Source organism: Sparus aurata, chromosome 17, assembly GCF_900880675.1.
Source record: "Sparus aurata chromosome 17, fSpaAur1.1, whole genome shotgun sequence".
NCBI lineage: Eukaryota > Metazoa > Chordata > Actinopteri > Spariformes > Sparidae > Sparus > Sparus aurata.
In genome coordinates, this window is record NC_044203.1 from 11,621,065 (window position 1) to 11,640,883 (window position 19,819).

The window sequence follows — 19,819 nt, forward strand, 5'->3', positions numbered from 1 at the left end:
GACTGTTTAGCTGAGAATAAGATCCGACCCTCTGGCGACACAGATTCACCTTTCAGCATCTTAGCCGCTATAAAAGCTAGTTTTATGGTCGCAGTTTTTCTTCTCTTCTTCTTCTCGCACTGCTCCCACTGTATGTTGCGTGTGTATTAGGGCCAATATATCAGTTTACAGATATTATGGTTAGAATCTATATTGCGTTTTTGTGTCTGGTTTGGAAGTGTCAGAAACGGCAGTAAATCCTGCGACTAAAACCCGACCTCGCCCTGTCAAAGAGTAATTATCCTCAGTTTGTTTTGTTTTTTTTGTCGTGATTAAATGTACATTTCTGATCCTTCTGTTTCTTTTTCTGGAAAACCTTTTCTCAATATTCATACTCCATCATTTTTCTAACATTTAAACGCTATATTACGTATATCACTGTTGAGAGAAAAGGGAAGCCCATGTTCTCAAATTGTAAGCTTCATCTTTGCTTTGAACGGAAAAGCTGGAAATTGGAAAAAGAAGAAAAAAGTCTAGATATTGCAGGTTTTTGTAGATGTCGCAATGTCGGTGTGTCGATAAAAGCAAAGTAGAAACAGACTCGGCATATCAAATTTAATTTAATTTGCTCGTGCAGTAAAAGAGGAAAGACATTTTCCAGTAGCCCTGCCCACTTTATCCAATCAGGACGGAGAACTCATTAGAGAGGCGGTCTGCGTGCGAACATGTAGAGAGCAGGATCCTCCTGTTGGCTTCTTTGTCTGCTGATTATCACTCTGCGTTCATGTGCCGATGCAGAGAGGAGGGAGGGGACTGCTAACTGCAAAACAGACAGGAAGTTAGGTGAAATGCTGACAACGCTTACAGCAGCATTAATCATGACGTACATGAATCATGTGACCGAAAAATCGACTGAAGCTCCCGTTCAAGAAATAAAAGACTGCGGATGTAGTCATCCGATCAGGAGGCATAACCTTCCTCAGATGAATACATGAAAAGATTGTGTTTTTTTACACAGTATTCATTCATTTGGGGTTTGACTGCTCACCTGATCAGATGCAATGGTTTAATGGGGCCCAACTGGAGCATTAGCGCCGCGAGCTGTGTATCCCAGCGGGATAATGTTCAGTTAGCTTGCGAGGCGGTTGAACTCCATCACGTGATGATTGCCGAACCGCTGTTGTAAAGACCATTCCCATGAGGCCTTGGTGTAGATGTGACGACAGCAAGAGAAGCCACTGTTTGAAACTAACAACAGCGGCCCCTAAAGAGGTTAGCATAGATGCTGCTACAGCATGGCGTCCGTTATATCAGAGCTTGTTCTCATTAAAAGAAGAGCAGGGAACAGCACTGAACGATTCCCTCGGTGGAAAACAACGCAGCAAAAGTGCCCTCCTGGATGCCCCTACAGTTGATAAAACAGTGGACAGTCTGTGATGAAGTGCCCTCTCTTCACTATACATGCTGTGCATAGTGAAGCCCCCCCACATACATGCGGTGTACCTTTTTATTTTCGCCCCTGCCCCTCATACATAATGAATCCACCACTGGCTCTCCTATTGTTGATCTGATTGTTTGAAGTTTGAAGCCCATGATAGATGGTGATAGATGGTCCATCTAGGTCCATCTAGGTCACCTGTTTTCAAAGCTGCCTTCTCTTTTCCGAACTGTTACCAAACCTAACTTTCCAGATGGTTCTGCGCAACAAACCATCTGGCACATCAGGTTGAATATTTACGTAACAGCGGTGAATACAATAACTGTTTCTTTTGCCTTCTGATTTCCTGGAAACTTGCCTAACGTTTGTGGTAAACGTCCATTGGAAACTTGGTTTGTATTAATGTCTGATCGACAGCGGCCTCAGCGCCCAGCCCTCAGGTCGGATGTCGTAATGCGTCCTGTGCGCTCTTTGTTTGCTTACATCCATCATGTTTCAAGTCCATAATGTAGCTCAGAGCGGATGCTGTTCTGTCGATGAATCGGCCGCTCAGGATAAACAAAAAAGCTTCATTAGAGGGGTAAATGGAAAAGTGGGTGTTTATGATCCCAATTACCACCTTTACTTTAGTGCCTACTTTAATCATAGCCATATCCTCTTCTCTCGCTCAACACTACAAAACCTCACACTACAACATCCCACACGCACACACACACGTACGCACAAATAAAACTGAGCTAGACTTTAAGCGGCTGATTTGTTTCCAACTGCGGAGAGGAAAACAGCTCTGCTACACTTTCACAGATCCCGCGTCTTTGAGTTATTGCCATCTTCTGATGACACGCGACGTGACGTTTATTTGCTGACCGTAAATCATCTCGTCTCACGTGACCCTTCAAGCTCCGCGTGCGCCACTCCTCGCGCACGGTAAAAAGTTTTAACAGCTTTTTTATTTTTATTTTGTTTTGCCTTTTTTCAGGCCCTCTCTACGTAGGGCAGCTCACGCAGTCAAATAACCTGTGGCACAAAACCTTTCACCATGATGATCATCATTATAGTTAATCACCATTCATTTCCAGTTTCACAAGAGCCCACAAGATCAAACATGGAGTATTTTGAGCATTTTCCTATGGCATGGTCTGGAACAACAGTTTGGGAGTAATTGAAACAATATGCAGCATGTCAACACTCACAGTTACTGAACCATCACCACAGTTTGCAGATATCGTGATAATGATGTGAGCTTGTTTTCTCTCTTTGTTGCTGCCACAATAGACGGCGCTGCTCGTGCGACGCACCGGCAACACCATCTTGTGGACGTGACGCGCAGTCTCACCCCTCAGCGGCAACTGGAGAGCAGGAGGGTCGGTGGAACCTGTGGTGAACAACAGTGTTTCCCTAAAAACCCTCAGAGATAAATCGACCAGCGGCTACAGAACGTTGGGTGGGATCCGACTGTGCGGTTGCATCGAACCTGACATGGGGACATTTGCGGCAGGGAACCTAAAAAAAAAAAAACACTCGCCTGGGCAAAACAAGAACAGGGCAGCCCCAGTCACTTGAAACCTCCACAATACCGATATTTCCCCTCCGCTACGGCCAACATTTGATTTGTGGTCTTTGTCTCGGAGACAGCGTTTTCCTCTGCCTGATACATCTTTTTTCTTTTGCATGTTTCTTATTTCGCTGCCCCTTCCTTTTCATGTCGCGCACGCCAGCCGTTGAGGGGCCTGGACTGCTCCATGGCGAGATGCGACAGTTCAAACGCACTGTGGTTCATTAAAGACATCCTGTTGGCTTGGAGGGGGAAAAAGATCCCGGAGCAGCCTACTGTTGCTCCGGGTCTGCCCTCTAAACCCACACTGGCCAGACCACATCAGCGCTGAAGCTGGAAATCACAGGACGAGCGTGGTCAACCATATGCACAATACCATTTCCATTTGTCATTTCTTTCCTGCGCAGCGTTCAGTAGCTGGTACAGTACCGAATGCTGCTCCAGGATGCCGGTAAGCTGCGCAGATGGCGTCCTGTGATGTTTAATGTCACGTTTTGTAGTGGTGGGACTGTCACAGCAGCCTCGAGCACCGATGACTTTGCTGTACTTCACACAATGCTGAATTTTCGTTTAATTTAATGAGACAGATTGTGTTCAAAGTGACTGTAATAAGAGGGAACAACCGCTGGCTGTAACTAATGGCATTCAGACAGAGGAAACATGCATTTTCAAGCATTAGAGGGAGAGTTTTGGTTTCAATAAGCCATGTTGTAATGAGCTGAAGGAGTCACCACCTCAGTTGACTCATAGGAAGAAAGTTGATAGTTGAGGTTGGATCAGAAATTGCTGGTTTCGGGCAGGAAACACAGCGAAAGAGTACCCCGAATGATCAACAGCTTCCACTGCCCTCGTTGTGGACAGTTAGCTTGACGAGTATTTAGGGAGCAGCGGTCACAGTTGTTGAGAAAACAAACTTCCAAAGATATATTGATTTCATATCCTTTTTTTTTTCCCTGAGTACTGTAAGTCTCTACATAAAACTACTCACCAACATAACACCATTTAAACACACACACCTGCTGTCTTATACAACCAATAATGACGTTAACAGTCAAATCTAGTATTGGTGACAGGTTTTCTATCTCTGGCTACCAGTGCATTGGTGTGTACATATGTATGTATGTATGTATATATATATATATATATATATATATATATATATATATATATATATATATATATATATATATATATATATATATATATATATATATATATATATATATGTATGTATATATATATATATATATATATATATTTACACACACACACACACACACATATACACACATTTGAGTGGGCCATCTGTCACTTTAAAAGTGAAAGGAGTTTTTTGTGGGTTCACAATATTATTTTGGGTTACCATCGAATAGGTTTACATGCTTTAAGCCTCAAAAACAACAACAACAAAAAAAGGTGCTACAGCGGTGTATTCCGCCTCTGTCTGAAACACTCTGTTTTAGCTCCTGTTCCTTTAAGCCCCCCCCTTCCTGAATACCCAGTCTGCTCTGATTGGTCAGCTCACACACGCCTGACCAAAGCTTACTGCCTCTCCAGTCAGCTGTCAAGTTTTCAGCCTCCAGTTGGCTTCTACCATGATGTAAACTGTAAAAATGTGCGACATGGAGACCTAGTGTGATGTCACAGAATTAAAAGCAGGGCTACTGACGAGGCGTTTCGGGCACCTCGGGAGCGGTGTGTTCTGTGGGAGAGAGGAGCTCCTCTTGGCACTGACTTTTGGCTTTTTACTTTCACGACTTTCACGCACAAGAAGCAATATAAAACCCTGAAGGAAAGACGAACACAAAAAAAGCACATCTCCTCTAACACAAGCTACTTTTATGATATAATATGTGACATTTCCACAGTAAAATTGTTGAAAGTGAATAGACTTTCATCATGCAGTTTAAGTTGTTGAATAGTTTCATAAATTATGGGAGAATGCCAGATTTAATGCCAGAAAGTGAGGAAGGTTTTGGGCGATCGTGACTAAATGTGACATGAATAAAACTTGGAAACATTACCTGATAGATGGAAACAGTGGTTGTTTAGCATTGAGGACAGCACCTTCCATGAATCCCACGCTACTTCACAACAACCAAAACTATGAGCTGAAAGACACTAAAACTGCACACCGCAAGGATTACCTGTGGGATTGTTACCACTAGTGACCCCTGACACATAACACGTAGTCACATGGACATCTGTTAATATGAATAATGATAAGTGCATCTTTAATATTTGCTTACAAACTGTTTGCAATCAGCGACCGACTGAAGTTTGCGAGTCACAGACATAATGAGACACTTTGGCATCACTGGTGATCCTCTACCAGGCCTGTGGTGCGGCAGTCTTTAATACACATGTTTACTGGTTGTGACTGGCAAGAAAATTCTGTATTTTGGCCCCAAAAAAGTCGTGGGTTGACTTGTATTGTTGGTGAACTGTTTAATATGGATGTTGACACACTCACAGTCAGCAAGTTCACCTCATGGTAATCACATTTTTTTGTTTTCCTTTTAAATGAAATGTGCTCGCCTAAATCGACGTCACTGTCCGAACACAGACTGCACTGTACATCCTGCTTAATGTTGCTCTGTGACCTATATTAACATCAGTAAATGTGCAGTAATCTGTGGTAGTTCCTTTTGAATGACCTCTCATCTACAGTAGCCTAACAGATCACTGTTACCTGTTAAATGCTGTAAGTAAATACCAGGAGCAGAACAGGCATGGACTCAGTTAAACAACTTGAATGAGTTCGTGTTCATGCATGCTTGTGTGTGTGTGTGTGTGTGTGTGGGTTGCAATACAGTAGCTGTGTACCAGAGGCTCTCATCCAAACAGCTGGTACCCATCTGTTTCTTCTTCTCCTCCTGCGGCCTGCGGCTCAGGCAGCGAGGTGCATTGGCATGCGGTGTCTGGGTCTCGACCAATAGCGGGGAGGTATGCGCTGCAGGAGTGTGCGTGTGTGTATGAATGTGGTTTATGGCGAGCGAGTGCTCCTGTGTGTATATGTGGTTTCGCACTTGAATCGTGTATGTGTGTGTGTGTGTGTGGGGGGGGGGGGACTCATGGGTGTGTGGATTATGCATGTGTGTGTGTGCATCTAGCCCGCGCTGCATTCTGCATGCCAGTGTGGTGTGACAGTGTGTGTGTGTGCGCGCGCGAGTTTGTTTGGCGGTTAGCATTAATCACATTATATTTCCACTTTAATATTGATACACAGTCATGCGTTGCAGCAAACATATCTCGGAGCGCTCTGCTGCCCTCTTATTGCCTTCGCAAACTCTCCCATGATGCAGTCTGCTGCAGAGGTGACTCATTGCGGAGAGGCGTTCAGTCTTTCCATTCATTGTTTATGTAAATCATATAGACTGGACGTAGCGTTTTGCCTCGGCGTTCCAGATTTCCGTCATTACTTCATGGCTTTATTGGCGTGCGAGCTCCTCTGGAAGAATGCGCCTTCCGTCACACAAACAGAAAAAAAAAAAAAAAAAAATGATGCTTTAAACAGAAAAAAAGGCTCACAGCGGCTAAGGTGGTATTTCCGTTGGGTGAGGGAGTGGATGCCTGGAGAATGTTAAGGGCTTGGGATGATCTTCATTGATGTGGTGGATGTCATGTCTGAGGCTTTGTGGATGAAACAAAGTGTTCTCCCAATTGGTTTAATAAGACTGTTCTCGTGAGGAATCGGTCAAATAATCCGTGACCTGCCTTGAACTCAATCCCACTTTTAATAGAATTTGAGGGTTTGCTTTTAAGTAATTCCACTAGAGGGCAGTGTTGCTCATGTGATCATTCCTGGCTGCTGCAGGTGTGTGCATGCATGCATCCCCCTCAGCCTGCTCAGTATGCACCTATATGGAACACAGCAGCCTTCCAAACCTTCTAGTGAGCAACAAAAAGCAGATCTGGGCATTCATAGAGGGATAAAGCATGTTTCAGTGGGATGGTGTTGTCTGGGTCATCTTATTCTAAGGGGACTTAACCTTATCAGGTCTGGCTTCTGTTGGCACCTGTCCCAGCTTTCCTTGTTCAGCTCTCTGAAAGCCAGAGGGGACACCTGACAGCTATTCTGACCTCAGTCAGAGTGCATTAGGGTGAGGAGTGTATGTCCAGACTAGTGGTATAGATCCAAATATTTTCTTCCATTTAAAGCTACAGGCAACTGAAATCAAGCCCTGCATCGCCCAGTGCAAGGGCCCTGCTGGAACGGCCTGGATTATGACAAAAGCTGGATAATTCAACAGAGTGACATTAAGAGTAATTATTGTAATGACACAGAAACGGCCAATCTTCTCACTGACAGTCTTGTTTTTGTATGTCATATAGAGAAATCAGTGTTAAATTGAGGCTGTTTCCTATCAGTTAAGAGACAAACTGTGAGTATATTTTTGAAGATGCTTGGGCCTTAGCTTATCTAGAATGGATGGTGAATGGTGAGGCAGATTGTGTAACTTTTTTTTGTGTTTGTTTCTGCGTTTTTCCTTCATGTCTTTTGTCTTTGTTATCTGTCGTAACAATACAGCAATATAAAAGGGCACACTTCATAACAACGCATACATTTAATACATTTTAGAAAAGGGACAATGCATAAAATATGAAGTAAACCTTATTTTGGTTCAGTTAAAAAGTTACAAAGATGGGGAGACACTTGGTTGTCTTCTAACCATAACCATAGCTTGTTTTAGTTCATGTCGGACTTTGAATCCTTTGCTGGCCAACTCTTGTCCACCCAGGCACAGAACAGTAAACACAGGGCTAATTAATGCAGGGACTAACAAACTAGTATCAGGCAAAACATTTGGTTCTGTTGTTGCTGCTCTGGCACGCACTGAACGTAACGCACCAAATAAAGACTCTAAACTTGGCAGAGTGAGTGAGGAGAACTGAAAGGTAGCTAAGAGACCCCAGACAAGGGAGTGAGAAATGTTAATGGGTCACAGAGACACAGAGGTTGTGTACAGAGGACACACATGTACAAATTGAAGACTGTGTTAGGAGGTATAGTTCAGCTGAGTGCATATGAAGACAATTTAAAATCAAAGCAAATACTGAGTCATTTTTTTTTTTAGATTACTGTAATCTATATAAATATACAAGATTATCTTGGGCTGCTGCTTGGGCCATTTGATTAACACTCTTGGTTCTTTTTGGTTCAGTTGTATTTACTGTAGAAATGTCATCATGAAAAACCTTTCTATCTCCTGTCACAACGGCGTCTGTCTATATGAACCTCAACCACCGCAGGCTGCTGATACCCACTATAATAACCCCACACTTTAAGTCAGCCTGCATCCCCACATACACAGCTAGGTAACATATAGGTTACGGTCCTGGGATATCTTTATCGTAATACTCTTACCCCTGTTTGCAGTGATGTGATATCACAAATATAGGCTGCAGTAAAGTAAAAATATACAGTTTTCATTATGTATTAATAATAGTATAACAATTGTTTTATTGTAGTATAATTAGCCTTTAATTGGCGATGCAGGTGCTGCACAGTTGTATGAGTCCTTTTTAAAACTTCATACACAAGTGAGTTTGTTGAAGACGCTCCTTTTGATGTGGTCAGCTCTGTATCCAGACAGCAGACGAATTCAAGTGCAGACATTTTCCATTCAAAATAACCTGCACAACACCAACTTCAGCTCGTAAAGCAAGGTCAGCCTCTTTGTTCAACAATGGAAATGTCTCAGGTGCATTTATCTCTGTTGTCTCTGTGCTGGGAGTTTTAACAGTAGAGTTTATGGAGTCTCTGTGCTGTGAGAAAGTCAATGTCATCTTTTGAAGATTTGAAAACGTCTAGCCAGGGAGCCAACTTAACGCAAAGTGCAAGGACTGTTGACTGGTCCAACAACGTGTATGGTGACGATTTTTGTGACTGTGATCCTGTACAGACTCAACTGCTGAGCTGGCAGGAGGAGACTACACTGAACACAGGGACACGGACCCAGACCTGAACCAGAACCCAAACCCAGGATAAAGAGGTTCAGTGAAAGTCGTGTTGAAGGTGTACAGGTGGATCAGCTTGTCATTGGAGACTTTGTAGAAGGACAGAGTGCCAGCAGGACAGTCCACATACACTGCGACTCTGCCAGAGGAGGAGCCGGAGGAGGGGCCCTTGGAGATGTCTGTTTCTCTGTCGTTATGCCAGACAGAGTATCCATCAGCACCAAGGCATTTCAGTCCCCAGGACTCATCATTCCCTCCAAGCCCACAATTATAACTGTTTCTTCTCTTTCTGATTCTTTTGTACCTCACGGATATAGAAACTTCTCCGCTCCACTCGACCTCCCAGTAACAGCGACCGCTCAGACCAGTTCCACACAGCAGCTGAGGGCTGTCATTAAATCTGTCTGGATGATCAGGATATGACTGATCCTCCTCCACACAGGTCATCTTCCTGTTGTTGTCAGACAGTTTGATCTTTCTGTTTGCTGTGTTGGTGTCGACTGTGAGTTCACAGGAATCTGATGGAGACAACATGTTAGCGGCAGTTAACAATATATCATCATTTTGAAGATGGTTGAATGTGTGCTGCTTGGTTTTCATGACTTAAATGAAAAACACACTTACACTTCTTCAGACCTGGCGTCAACCATCGATCTCCACCAGGCTCCATCCTGAAAGGAGGAGCAGCATATCTTATTTCAGCATGCAAACATGGACTTTACATGACTCTTATACACATATACACAATATGTACATCAGGCCTGCCGCTTCCTGCTCTCCCTAAATCTCCAACTCTGTATGTCCAGCGTGTGACAAGGACACCATCTAAGAACACACACAAACCTATTTTTAGATGATCCTTAGGACAACTACACATTATTTTTGATGTCATTAAAAGCAGATATAATGATACAACTAATTAAACTATATGTCAAGTCTTTTTCAGAGCTAGCTCACCTCTGTGTCTCCTGCGGATGACTAGTTAGGGCAGCTGTCCTGATACGACTACATGTCTCCCAGGGCAACCAAGGCCAATAGATGGACTCTTACAGACAGTATACTAGTAGAGGATATGAGAAGTGACCTGAGGATCATACAATGTGTTCATTTGAACTCCGGACAATATCCAGAAAATCAGACCAGGATATTGTCTACATTTGTTTGTCCACATATGCAGCACACAAGAGGAGATCGTCCGGGACAGACAAGTTTGCAAATGCTGCAAATACTCAAGGGTGGCACAAGGGTAAGAGGCTTCAGGCTCCTCCGCAAAGATGATTGCCTTTGCATTTATTTAAATAATATATTTACTTGGACATTTCTGCAATATCAACGTAAGGGTGGAAAGTATTATACAGGCAAGCATAGAAGAGTAGGAAGAAGCTGCAGTACACACTGCGCTCGTACATCCCACCTTAGAAAGAAATCTGTAGCATTTTGGATCTTTGTCAAGCAGCAGCGTGAATGGACCATAGAGACACGTAAAATGCTGAAGCTGAAGGGAAACCATCTCATAGCAATGACAGAGGCAGTGTGCTAACATTAATCTTGTAAATGAAACATGAGATTCTTAAGCTCTGACCTTTAATCTTAAGCTTCAGTCAACCAATTACTGACAATAAGGGCTGTTGTCCGATTTATAGAATATTCAGATCAATCCAGTGCCTACACGTCTATGGACTCTCATCTTTAATGTTGAAAAATGATTTTGGATTTGTGTCAGTGAATCTTTACAGCAATAATATTTACAACTAATGCTGTGTGTGTGGAGAGTTTGTTCACTACAATTGTTATACACTGATAAAGGAAATACAGTTGAATGCAGCATCTCAAAGTCCTGTCTGTGATCGTCAGGTTCGAACAAAGTTTGAACTCGATGGAACTGCCTGCTTCTTACCTGAGAGTGTCGAGTCTCCAGTTTGGATCCTTCAGGCCGTCAGACAGCCTCTTCACCCCTGACTCTCCTGGATGATTGTAGCTCACGTCCAACTCTCTCAGATGGGAGGGATTAGAGCTCAGAGCTGAGGCCAGAGAAGAACACCCTTCCTCTGTGATCAGACAGCCTGATAGCCTGCAAACGCATAAGACAACACACATGGCAGATCATCTGAAGGCACTGCTTTGTCAGACAAACACAAGAGGAAACTTTCTACAGATGATAAATAATGTTATTTTTTCACAATCAACCAATTCTCAATCCAGCTGAGGCTGATGTGAATGTCATTAGTTTAACAGGTACAGGTAAGACAGAGTTGAAACAATTCAGTCTGACCAAAGTGGAGGACAGACTGATGGAGGAAACATTACCCTCTTTCGAGACACGCTGCTAGCATGGCTAAAAACATCAAACTGTGTTTATGAAGAGTGAAACTCCAATCAAAAAGGCAGAATAAAGACATGTCATTGAAGAAGACTGCTGCATGTACCATCAAAAAGAGGATACTAGTCTGCTCTTTCACCCGAAACCAGTGCTTTATGAACTCCCTTATGAATCTTTTTTTTAATTTCATTCACTTTTTATTGCAGAAACAAATTTAGAATATATCTTAAAGTAATCTGTGGTGTTTAACAAGTTAAAAACAGAAGGAAACTATTAAATAACATCTTCATAGAAAGTAATTCTCTGGGTCTATAAAATTAAGTTTAGTTAAGATAAGTTAAGTTTAGATAAATCATATCAGACACAATCTTGCACAGGCTAGCTGTTTATTCACTCATGTAAACAGATTTAATACAAGCCTCATTAGGGTTTGGTGTTTTCGTCCCTTTCCCTTTAGTGAGTTATATAAATATGTGGTGCATGTAAAACATGGTCATAGACCCAGCGGATTAACTTTATTTTTGATGGTTATGTGACGCAATGTCCTCCCACCAACTACTGAATTGTGTGTGTGCGCGCGCACGTGCATGTGTGTGTGTGTGTGTGCGCACGCGCATGTGTGTATTTGTGTTTTACGTTCGTAGAGTTCTGGTAACATCACAGGCTCAACAATGTGTGAATTTTACAACAGACTGCATTTTATAGCCTACTGAATTTATTGTGCTTTTAAGTTGGCGGTCATTTTGTGAGTTCAGTTTCTGTTCTTATTCCATCAGCTCAAAAAAGGATGTGATGTAAAACGCTGATGGTCATTGTAAGTGTTTAATGTGACTTTATATATTGTGCCAAACAGATTTAAGGTGCCAAAATATGCAGTATGTTTATGTGTTTTTGTCCATCTTAATGGCAACCTTGTACGAGCAGTCACCCAAGCTTCGGGGCGGCCGCGTTTCTTTGATGACAACTACTTATTTTGTTTTTCTTTCATTTGGAAGTGAAGTCATCATAGAAGTCAGAGAGCACACTGGGCTTTTTTGGGAGGGAGGCCTTAAAGTAACAGGAGTTAAAATAGTGTGTCTCAGACAGGAGGGGCATACAGTGCTCCAGCACCTAACACTGGACAATATGAGAAATCCAGCATTGACAACCAAATATTGTTTATACACCTAATATATATATATATATATATATATATATATATATATATATATATATATATATATATATATATATATATATATATATATATATATATATATATATATATATATATATATATATATATATACATATATATATATACATATATATATATATATACATACAACAAAATGTGCATATTATGACATCTTTATATGTGAATCAGTTGATGAATCCTGACCTGAGAGTTTCCAGTCTACAATGTGGACTCTGCAGTCCTGCAGATAGCAGCGTCACTCCTTTATCCCGCAGGTTGTTGTTACTCAGGTCCAGCTCTCTTAGACGGCATGACTGGGAGCTGAGAACTGAGGACAGAGCTTCACAGCTTATCTCTGAGAGGTTACAGCCACTCAGTCTAGTGAGACAACAGTGAGGACACAAGAAATAAGATCTTTATCTTTTTTTATCCAGCTGAAAGATAGCAGTGTGTTTTTCCATAATTAAATTCCACTTACTGAGCTTTGTTGGAGGTTTTGACCACTGGCAGCAGCTTCAGGAGAGCTGTCTCTGAAGCAAATACTTTTGACAGCTCAAACACGTCCAGACCTTTGTCTGATGACAGTAAGATAAAGACCAGAGCTGACCACTGAGCAGTTAACAGCTGATCTGTGGAGAGTCTTCCTAAGCACACGTCCAGTATAGTATCCGTCACAAAAGAACGCAGCAACAGATTGATGCTTTTCTCTGCAGAGGGTGTCTCTGCGATCTTCTTCTTGATGTACTTGACGGCTACATGACTGGTTTCTGAGCCATGTCCTTTCTGTGTAAGCAGACCTTGCACGAGAGTATGATTTGTCTGCAGCGAAAGACCCAGAAGGAAGCGGAGGAACAAGTCCAGGTGTCCATTTGGACTCTGTAAGGCCTTGTCCACAGCTATATGGTAGAAGGGTGTCTTTGTAGATTCATGGATGGTTGAATGTTCTTCTGCCAGCAGATTGACACCAGTGTTGATGAATGTCAGATGGACATGAAGAGCAGCCAGAAACTCCTGAACGGTCAGATGGACGAAGCAGAACACCTTCTCCTGGTACAGCCCTCTCTCCTCCCTGAAGATCATTGTGAACACTCCTGAGTACACCGAGGCTGCTCTGATATCGATGCCACACTCTGTCAGGTCTGATTCATAGAAGATCAGGTTGCCTTTTTGCAGCTGCTCAAAAGCAAGTTTACCCAGAGACATAATCACCTTCCTGCTCTCTGGATTCCAGTGTGGATCTAGCTCGGTTCCTCCATCATACTTGACGTTATTCAGTTTAAACTGAACCACCAGGAACTGGATGTACATCTCAGTCAAGGTCTTGGGAAGCTCTCCTTTCTTTGTCATCTTCAACACATCCTCCAGAACTGTAGCAGTGATCCAGCAGAAGACTGGGATGTGGCACATGATGTGGAGGCTTCGGGATGTCTTGATGTGGGAGATGATTCTGTTGGCCTGCTTCTCGTCTCTGGATCTCTTCTTGAAGTACTCCTCCTTCTGTGGGTCAGTGAACCCTCTCACCTCTGTCACCATGTCAACACACCCAGGAGGGATCTGATTGGCTGCGGGTCGTGTGGTTATCCAGAGGCGGGCAGAGGGAAGAAGGTTCCCCTTGATGAGGTTTGTCAGCAGAACATCCACTGAGGTGGACTTTGTAACATCAGTCAGGATCTCAGTGTTGTGGAAGTCCAGAGGAAGTCGACACTCATCCAGACCGTCAAAGATGAAAACAACCTGGAACTCCTCAAATCTGCAGATTCCTGCATCTTTGGTTTCAGTAAAGAAGTAATGGACAAGTTCCACCAAGCTGAACCTTTTCCCTTTCAGCACATTCAGCTCTCTGAAAGTGAATGGGAATGTGAACTGTATGTCCTGGTTGGCCTTGTCTTCAGCCCAGTCCAGAGTGAACTTCTGTGTTAAGAATGTTTTCCCGATGCCAGCCACCCCCTTTGTCATCACTGTTCTGATTGGATCATCTCTTCCAGGTAAAGGTTTAAAGATGTCTTCATGTCTGATTGTTGTTTCTGGTCTGTATGGTTTCCTGGATGATGTTTCAATCTGCCTGACCTCGTGTTCATCATTGACTTCTCCAGTCCCTCCCTCTGTGATGTAGAGTTCTGTGTAGATCTGATTCAGTTGGGTTGGGTCTCCTGCTTTAGCGATCCCCTCAAAGACACACTGGAACTTGTTCTTCAGGGTAGATTTAAGTTTACGCTGACAAACTGCAGCATGATGTTCTGAATAAATATACAAAAGATAAAATAATTTAGCGATTGATAGCGATTGAAGTATGACAATTTCATGAACCTAAAGAGTGCATGTATGAACATATTTCATCCATCTGTTGAGACATTATTAAATGTCTCATGTATCCAACATGTAAAATATTTAGAGAAATCCTCTTACTGCTCTGCAGATAGTCAGCCAGCTCTCCCTGCTTCATCCTCCTCAGGAACTGCAGTGTGATCTTCAGAAATGCCTCTTTGCTGCTCCTTCTCTGCTCTTCAGCTTCACCATCCAACACCTCTTCATCCTCTCTATTACCCTCTAAGCATTCTTGGTAATCTGAACTCAGCACTCTTTGGATCTGCTTCAGTTCGTTCTTCACAAAAGTGACAATGTTCTCTTCCAGCAGCATGAACAGAATATTTGTTTACATCATTACATCAGATCCATAGTGGATAGACTGAAAGTCTACAAAGTGCAGCTTGGAGATTACTGTGAAGAGACTAGATGTAATTGTAGTTGTACATGTACACACCATGAATATGGAGTCCAGGTGTATTTGATGCTGCTGGGCAGACTGACGACTGGGAACATCTGAGCTCTCCTGGTCGACTCTGTTAAGGAATAATTAAGAATGGGCTCACATCATACCTGACCACAAGGAGAAAAACACAAGCTAAAGGTCCCTCAAGTCAAAGTGTTGATGACAATACTGAATCAGATGGTTTTCTCTGACAAAGTGTTGGTTGTACTGCTGATCTAACTGTGTGGCTGTCACTTTACTGTCTTGATTCAGCAAGTTGTCTGGTTTAGTCCATCCAGCTCTTATTGAACCCTTTAATACTATAGGCAGCAACACACAGCCCACACAAGCTAATTGGCAGCTGCCTGTCTAGTACAAATTGGAAGTGAGTTCCAGTAAAGTTATAGTTATATAAACATAATGGCTACACCAACCAAAGACAAAACCAGGGAATATTGGAACAAACCAAAGCTGGGGGCTCTTTCACACTGAACTATGTGTCAAATGCAAACTAAAATGTACATGTACAGGTACTTGAACAACATGTTTCATGTATTTTTGACATCGTCTCCTCTTTGACCTTTCAGAGCCTTAAGCTTGAGATTCACTGCCAGGTCAATTGATCCTGCAGTAGTCACAGGTATTTATCGCCTCTGCTCAGCTGTGACATGGACATCCAGGTTAAAGCGCCAATTTACTCTCCTTTTCAGGGGGCATGCTATGACATGTGTTGAAGTTAAGACCGATGGCTAGTTTATATCTTTCCATCTTTCTCTGTCATGTAGCCTTTAAAAAGGGATTTTATTGTAATCAACAGTTTACCTCTGTGAAGCAGATGGCTGTTCTCTTTTAAAATCGAGGAGACGACCATTTGACCAGTCACTTTTCAAGGACACACAGCTGGGTTCAGGTCCAAATCCAGCACAGTCTGGTCTCCCATAGATCCTGTTGGGCACAAAGGATGACCATCAGGGAAGGAAATTCACTTTTGAGCCACAGACACAGATGCTGACAACAAACAAACATGTTTTTAAAAGAAACTCCTCTTGATAAATAACAATCGAAACATGAATCAGTCATATTTTATTGTTATCAACAGTTCACCTCTGTGGATCAGAGGGGTGTTCTCCTTTCAAATCAATGAGACGACCATTTGACCAGTCACTCTTCACAGACTCACAGCCGGGATCAGATCCAGGACCAGTAGGGTCTGGCCTCCCATAGATCCTGTTAGACAGAGAAAAAGACCACCAGGGACAGAAATTCACTTTTTAGTCTTCAGGTTGCTGGAGAAAATAGCCATCATCAATAAAAGCACAAAACACGAAGCTGAATGATTTCAGTCTGTGTTTCATTGCTTCATTTTCAGTTCAATACTGGACAAAACCAGGACTGAAACAGCAGAGAATATCAGATGAACCAGGTCCAATGCTGAACTTAAGTCTAGAGATGCAGTCTGGTTATAGTTTGGTCATAGTTTCAGATGTAAGGTGTGAAGAAGACAAACGCAAGGACCAGAATAAATGCTGGCATTGTTTCAGCAAAGCAAACACATGTTGCATTTGTATGTTTCATATTTAAATGTGTTCATTTCAGAAGTAATGGGTAGGTTGAAATCTTGTTTTGATAAAGTTTAGGTACAAAAACCATTTGGGTTAGGGTTAGGATTCAGAACAGATCATGTTATATAGGACCAAACCAGGACTAAACTAACTGACACCATGTCTCAGCACAAATTCTAGGAGAACATGAGCAAATCAACAACAACCATCAGATATAGCTCATATTGTCCAACACTGTTTTACAACATCTTACCTTTTGTCTGATAAATGTTGATGATGATGATAGCCTGACTCAGGTCCAGGTTTAGGTGTAGGTCCAGAATGGACTTCCTCTTTACTGCCCTCACACTGATCCATGCTGCTGCTCAACTCAGACACACTTTAATCTGAAGAGGAAACACAAATCATTAATCTGCACATCAACTGAAATCATCTTTCACTTAATTCCACCTGGCACAGATCAGCTGCTCCTGCCCCTGTGGTTCTTGTCAGTTTTATATCAGTGTCTGTGGATGCAGTCAGATACAAGCTTGAGGCAGAGGACGCTACAATCAGCTTCTACTTCTACTATCACTCCACTAGATGACATCATGGAGCAGCAGTGAACTGAACCGATGCATTCAGATTTGCAGATGGACTGAGAGAGACTCTGTAGAAAATGACTTGATGCGACAAGCTGCAGCCAACAACTGGTTAGAACCCAGTAGTGTTTGTGAAGAACCATGGGAGCCTCCAAAAAGCTGTGACACCCCCTCTGACTGTCATACGTCTCCGCATCCGCCCTAGTAGCGTTACTACACAGACATACAGACCATTCACAGACACAAGCTACTGTTCTCCAGCAGGAGGTCCCGGCCGAGCGAAGCAGCACTCGGTGGCTCTGACAGCGGGGGAGAGCAGCGGCTCGTCTCGGCCACCTCCTTCACTTCCGTCAGTTGTCAGTTAATGGAGCTACTATAGCAATAAAATCTCCCGACGACCAAGTAACTCAACTTCTACTCATAACCACAACCCCTTTCCATTCAGTTTACTCTCCCAAACACATTATCAACACAGCCGGTGGTGTTTGTAATGGCGGCTACTTCAGGTCCTCCGTCCCGACTTCAAACCCACTCGTGTGCTTGTGGTCATGAACGATGGAGAGGCGAGTTGTGGCTGTTTCTACTCTAGCTGAAGACGAAGACAGTTTGTGTGAACGAGTCGAACATTTAAAACACCTGTTCCGTTACCTGCACCCGGGGGTCCACATGAAGAAACACTATCTGCGCCACCGCATTACAACAGAAAGTACGGAAAGTGAAAGTAAAAGTTTATAAAAGTGACGTCACGTCTTACCCGTGGAGCTGTGGGACTGTAATCAACTGGGACAGGATCCATATAAACACCTGCTCGACAGTAGAAGGTCCTAATTCATTTTTAATACACAAAGGAGTTTGTTGAATGAAAAGGCATCTTATTCGGTGTAAACAGCTCTGTGCCTGTAGTTAACAGCACATGTAGCCTCTGCCTCATTTGTTCTCATACAGCCAGACGGCTTCAAGTGCAGATGCTGCATTGAAAAGTGGGCCATTTTTTCACCCATCCATAACAACTGGCATGACACCAATTTCATCTCTGTAAAGCAAGGTCAGCCTTCTTTTGTGTAACAATGGAAATGTCTCGGGTGCATTTAGCTCTGTCATCTTTGTGATGGGAGCTGTAACAGAAGGGTTTACTGAGCCTTTTGTGCTGTGAAGAAGTCAGTGTCATCTTTTGAAAAAGACTGAAAACGTCTTTTCATCACTCGAGTACACTTAGTGTTTTATGTCAGCCCGATTCTTCTCACTATTATCATGAACTAAAGATTTGTAACCTCTCTTATGTACCCATGAAGTGTACTGTCTACTGTGCATGGCCTCAATGAAACTGCATTGCTGATCACACTAAGATGTTAAATGAAGATATTTAAATTCATACAGTTTTAAAGTATCAGGACGGTTCACCGTGCACACTGATTTAATTTATACATTCTAGCACTGTGGCATCTGAAGGTCATCGGCTCCGTGCCCTTTCCAGGTCACTGATGTACTGTACTGAGATGTACACATCTGGCTGTGAGGGGAAAGTGAGACATTTGTCACTGACAAGATAATTGAGTTTCCCCTTGACGAGCAGAGGTGAGCGGGCACACAGAGGAGAGCAGCATTCAGCTCAAGTATCAATACAGAAGTGCAAAGACACTCTGTTAAAAGTAGAAATATTACCAGCAAATGAATGTTAAGTATCCAATTTAAAGGTACAACAGCGAACGAATGGCCCTTTTGATTAATCATTATAAGGCGTGACATTATTAGATTGTTACTGATGCATTAATGTCTGAGTGGCATCTTACTGTTCTAGCTGGTTGAGGGGCAACTAGGTGCAACTGGCCAAAACAGCTCAGTATTTCTCAACGATGAGTTGTCCCCAAAGAGTCAGGAGCTGTTGTTTAGACAGAATTTTGCCTTATGGGAGGTAAAATATTGGGAAATTACCTATTTATCATTGGATTACACAAAAACTACGGACCAGATTTCCACAAAACTTGGATTAAGGATGGGTCTCAGCCGATAACAGAACCCAGTAAACTTGCCGTGGATATATATGCAGAATGCTGGGACTGTTTTGCCAATTTCTTATGCATTTCTTTTCAACATTTTTGGTAATTTCCTAGGAAATGATCAGGGCTGGAAGTTACTAATTAGAACTATTTAAATCACCGTAATTAAGTCATTTTCAGGGGCATAAGTTATTTTTCTTAGTATTTTTTTAAATCTGTAATTTTACTAAGATTACACCATGCAATCTACTTAGTTACTTTTAAAATCATAACGAAGGACTGAGTGTTCTTTGATTTAAAGCTTTAGTCTGTAACTATTTTTTTGTTATATTTGCTAAAATTGTCATTATGATCTGACAGTAGAATATGATATAGGTCAGCTGTGTAAAAATCCACTGTCTGTGGCTCCACCCAGTGGCTGTATTTTGATTTGCAATAATCCACCACCCCCGGATCAACACAACCAATCAGAGCCAAGGGGAGTGCCTGAGAAATGTCAA

The 19,819-nt window shown here is 42.5% G+C and overlaps 1 protein-coding gene across 1 annotated transcript; it reads right to left on the reverse strand.

Annotated features, from left to right (window-relative positions):
• Window positions 1-7,521: 7,521 nt before the first annotated feature.
• On the reverse strand, window positions 7,522-19,819 carry LOC115566997 (protein NLRC3-like). Its single transcript, XM_030393113.1, has 10 exons — window positions 16,995-19,819; window positions 16,284-16,406; window positions 16,002-16,124; window positions 15,192-15,270; window positions 14,837-15,065; window positions 12,909-14,667; window positions 12,635-12,808; window positions 10,831-11,004; window positions 9,558-9,604; window positions 7,522-9,451 (listed from the first exon to the last, which is right to left on the reverse strand). The coding sequence occupies exons 1-10, from the start codon at window positions 17,096-17,098 to the stop codon at window positions 8,907-8,909; spliced, it is 3,357 nt and encodes a 1,118-aa protein (XP_030248973.1). The 5' UTR covers window positions 17,099-19,819; the 3' UTR covers window positions 7,522-8,906.